Source organism: Aplysia californica, unplaced genomic scaffold, assembly GCF_000002075.1.
Source record: "Aplysia californica isolate F4 #8 unplaced genomic scaffold, AplCal3.0 scaffold00154, whole genome shotgun sequence".
Taxonomy (NCBI): Eukaryota; Metazoa; Mollusca; class Gastropoda; order Aplysiida; family Aplysiidae; genus Aplysia; species Aplysia californica.
In genome coordinates this window covers 222,677-227,501 of record NW_004797424.1, presented here as the reverse complement: position 1 = coordinate 227,501, position 4,825 = coordinate 222,677, and the positions used below count along the sequence as shown (strand labels likewise).

At 40.7% G+C, this 4,825-nt stretch overlaps 1 protein-coding gene across 1 annotated transcript in view; it reads right to left on the bottom strand.

Annotated features, from left to right (window-relative positions):
- The window catches only part of LOC101846579 (tyrosine-protein phosphatase 10D), a gene marked incomplete at its 5' end in the record, with an annotated part of 32,812 nt that overhangs the window by 22,306 nt on the left and 5,681 nt on the right, over positions 1-4,825 (bottom strand). The window contains 3 exon segments of the mRNA XM_005097439.3: positions 124-272; positions 478-612; positions 4,142-4,327. Of these exon segments, the coding sequence (XP_005097496.2) occupies positions 124-272; positions 478-612; positions 4,142-4,327 (470 nt within the window).

Below are 4,825 nucleotides of genomic sequence, written 5' to 3'. Positions count from 1 at the left end.
TTTTTTTTCCTCAAAAGCAAAAACAAGTAAACGTGCTCTAAGGTGATACCAATAACTCCATATGCCCCTCGAAAATGACGAGCGCCTGATTCCACCGCGTTGTGACACATAACATGTACTCACTGGGTCCCTAGCGCGATCCGACTTTGAAATGTAAAAGCCTGTGATGACGCCATTTCTTTCTTTTTCCTTGGGACATCCAAAGCTCAGGGAAACGTCAGAGGCCACCTGGGTACTCTTTGTCAACGTCAGAGCAGTAACAGGTCCTGGGGCTGGGGGAAGTAAGAACAACAAGGCTTAACAAAGATCGCTCATAGGGAAATGAGATTTAATTCATGCACCCATGCCATCTTTCGAAGAACAAAATGTCCCACCTTCCCTCTCAAGTTTCCCAACAACTTACAGTTGTATAATGCTGTACAAGTTTCCCATCAACTTACGTTTGTGGAATGTTGTACAGGTTTCCCATCAACTTACGTTTGTATAATGTTGTAATGGTCTGTGGTCTTGATACAGCAGCCACACCCATGTTGGTTTTGGCTTCAACGGTCACTTCATAGACCCAGTGGCCAAGCACGTTCTCCAGAATGTCAGAAGTAATGCCAGATGTATCTGTGAAAAGAATAAATCATAACATCACTTAAGGACTGTCTTGTACAGAATTATCTCAACTGGACAATACTGATATCACTTAAGGACCGACTTGTACTGGATATCTGAACTGGACAGCTGTAATGTCAGATCATATCTGTCAAAAGAATAAAATTATTACATCAGGCGAGGTCTTGTTATAGTTTTAGTAAGCTATTACGGCGCTCACAACTGCATAAGGTCATATGAGTGCCAAGGAGTGGGTGCCAACAGAGAAGTCCAAATGGGGAATCAGGCTTACTCTGCTCACCTCTCTAGCCTCAACAGCACAAAGTCTGCTTCGCCTATCAAGGCACCCCAGAAATAGCAGTTCACAAGAGAGTGATAAACATACGAAAGAAGTAGAGGAAAAATGACGATAGTAAGGATGACGAAAGAAAAAGCAGCAGTTCCCCCTAAGTTGTTCCGGCACAGTATGAGCATGACACTGATAAATCAGCCCATTTACAGTTATACTTTGGGAATGGCCTAAAGACACTTGTTGTCTAACTTGTACAAATCTCAGCCCCCAACCTAACCTCATATTTGCCGGACAAATGTTATGCCAGTCAGTTGGGGTTTTTTTAAACCTACAGCAGACAAACATGCTGACCAATAGAAAGAAAACACTATAGTATGTTATAGATCTATTCCTCACAGCCTTCAGTATTGAAGAGTACTATAAACTACTTTTGACCACTAAATGAACGGATTGTACGTTCAAACTTCTAAGGCAAACAAGACAGCAGATGTCGTGTGCTTTAATCTCAGGACGTATTGTATCTGAATTTTTCAAAGCGAGCGACAGCCCGAAAGGAGGGAGCCAAAACAAATCTCTGCCTTTTAATTCAACCACCGATGAACGTTTGAAAGGAAAGAATTTGTTTTAGGAGAGGTTTTACAGCGCTCACAACTGCATAAGGTCATATGAGCGCCAAGGGGTGGATGTCAATAGAGAAGTCTTTACAGGAAATCAGGCTGATAGGAAAGAAGGAGCAAACAACACCAGAGCACCCACCAACCACCCACAGACTAAAGGCACAAAGGGTACACGTTACTGAACAAAAAACAACAATACGGACGGTAAGGCTCAAAATATGTACATCCCTGAACCACCTCCACCACCAACAACAACATCCGTGTTATTACTACTTTTGGAGTACCCAACCAACCAGATGATATTGTATTCATTTATTATTATTACTAGTCTTGTTTTTGTTTTTTTTCAGTGTTTAAAAAATGTTATTTAAAAATTATTCATTACTATTATTTTTTTATTTTTTAAATTTGTGTTTAACAGGTAGCATGCAAGGTTGAACTGGGGAGGGCTGTACTGTTAGGATGTATAGGGGGGCTTCCCCCGGGTAAAGTGGATTCATTGTATTGTGATGACTCCACTTGCCCCGGTACGGTGAGTTGTCCAACAGGTCAACCCACAAGTAGTGGTATTTATTATTTTTGATAAGCAAACAGATTGAAAACAATCCGTGAGATACAAGTATAATTAACAAGATATGTCCGACTAACATCAACGCAAGTGGCACACATATTAAGAAAAGACAAAACATACTGAGGCAAACACAAACACACTACCCTCATACAAGCAAAATTTGTATCTCTGTCTGTTCCCTCCTACAAACTCGTCTTGGCCCAGTAGTTTAGGTACTAATACTGACAAAGTAATCCTGTAATTCTCTGGTCGTCTGGGCATGGTTTTTCAGGCACATGCTCCGACAATCACAGAAGTGCCTCGGGACCAGTTGCGAACGACGATAGCAATAACTTGTAAGCACCCAAGTCAGTCTGCTTTGGCTATGAAAATTAATATTACAAAGATTATTGGCCACATTCCCTTCACTGTTTTGAAAATATGATAGTATAGACGTAGGGTAACAAACACACTAACAATGTCATCACTTGGAAACGGCCGCCATGTGATTTTTCGGCATACTTTTATTAAATGCTAGGGATGAAGATGATGAATTATTTCCAAATTTTTGGTCACTCTATGTGAGGAGTCGGGAATGAGGGTTGTGTCCTGCCCCCCAGGACAGCCTGGCGCGGATCTAGAGTAAGCGCCAAACGAACTTAACACTAAGACTAATATGCACGTCATTTCCAACATCAGAACATCATCATCGCCAACCTAAATAATCATCCTCATGATCACCATCACAATTACCATTACCATCACCATCACCATCATCAGCATCATCATTACTGACTTAACAATTCCCCTTTCCCTTGTTTCGTTTCTCTAGAAAACATAACAATTTGCACCATGTCAGTACATTCTTAAGTAACCAACAAATATCGGCACTAAAATCAGGACACGGGACAAAAAAAAAAAAGAATACCTGACAAAGTCACCACCATAGTATGAGACTTCATGCAAACTTTCGGAACCTTCGGTGACATGGTAAAGATGACTCCACTAGGGATGATCTAAACAATTCACTACTAACCAGTTGTTGCAACCATCTCCAGTTGGGGCTATGGCAACACTTAGATTTGTAACTTACCAAAAAACGTTATAAGAGTGAAGAAACATATGTATTTACTTATTTATTAACTCTTTTTATCCTAGCCGTACCCCCACGGACTCTGTACCAGTCCTGGGGCCGCCGCGCCGTATGCGTCGGAAGTCAGTGCGTATAGTTCAAAGAGCTATATTTCTTACATTTACTGTAAGGTTTTAAGGAAATTTGGCAGTTATGTTAGGAGTTGAATGTAGTTTTTGTAAATGTATGTTGTTAGGAAATACATCAATAGCACAATGTTGATTTTGAGGTGTATTCCACCCTCGAACTTGACCCTGATTGCCGCGCCCACGACGTCCCATTAGATTTTATAGATCTAGATCTAGCCCTACCCATTGAGCACGAATTTCAGTTCTGACCCCTTCACCATGATATGAATCGCTATTAGATGAGTCTAAGTCCTGTTTCTTATCTTCCACAACGGAATTTACGGCACTTATTTCAGAGTCACTTTCATCAAATTAGTATCATTCCCCCTCACTACCCAGTGCCACTTCAAAAAGTACTTCGTCGGTCGTGAATGTGCGTTTTCGAGACATCTTTCAAGCTTCTACACCCATCAAAAACAAAGAAACCACTGTTCATTGGAAAATTAAAATATTCAGACAAGCAGAACTAGCTACTTTGACGTGACCGTATCGCTGTTCTGAGAATACTCGTAGCCCGGACTGGTCCTCGTTACGAGTATACTCGTAGCCCGGATAAAAAGAGTTAATGTATTTATTTATATTAATTGTAACATATTTTCCTGTGTGTTTAAGACTAACAGGTAAGTTCAAAACCCAAAATGCTGCACAGTTTATTGTTATTACTAAACACAACAGCGCCAGATGATAGAATTGGGCAAAGTTTAAAAAAACACACACAAACAACAACAACAACAACAACACAACGTGAACAAAATATACACATCACAGAACCAAAAATGAAACCCAAAAAAACCCACTAACCCAAAGCAAACAATTTTTTACCTTCAAACGTGCGCGTTTGTTTCTCAGTAAAGTTTCCTGAGGTGAGACTTTCCTTTTCCTTGATCACAACAGTGAAGGTAGTTTCCCCGTTCCGATAACCTGGGACCCAGCTAACATTCAGGTCCAGCCTTCCCTGGGCGGTCAAGGGTAGACTTTCCAGCTCAACATTTGTCACAGGGCTTGCGGCTAAGACGAGAAAGACAAAAGTATGGTAACGCCAACAGTATATTCACTAATGGAAATGACTTGAATTGGCATTGCTTGACTCAAAAGACTTTAAGAAATTTATTACATTGGCATTTAAAACGATCTGTGGGTAAAAAACACCCACCAACAACAGATATTTTTTTTTTAATGCATAAAAATATGCAAACATTAACGTAAAATTACCCTCGTTCTATCCCGATAAAGGAATAGAAAGGTGAAAGAACCCCCCCCCCCCCCCCCCCCAAAAGTACCTTGCATAATGAAAAATAAGTTAAGAATTTTTTCGTAGAATGACAATGACAATCTTTATTCATCTCGCAGGGAGAAATTTATCTTGGTCGTTAACAATGGCAGTAGACGTTACAAAAGTTAGACTTAAACGTGCACTCACGCAAACGCCTCACGCAAACGCACAACAAGACAGGACATTAGGCCAAGTAAATACATGTCTCACGGGCTGGGACAACCCCCCCCCCT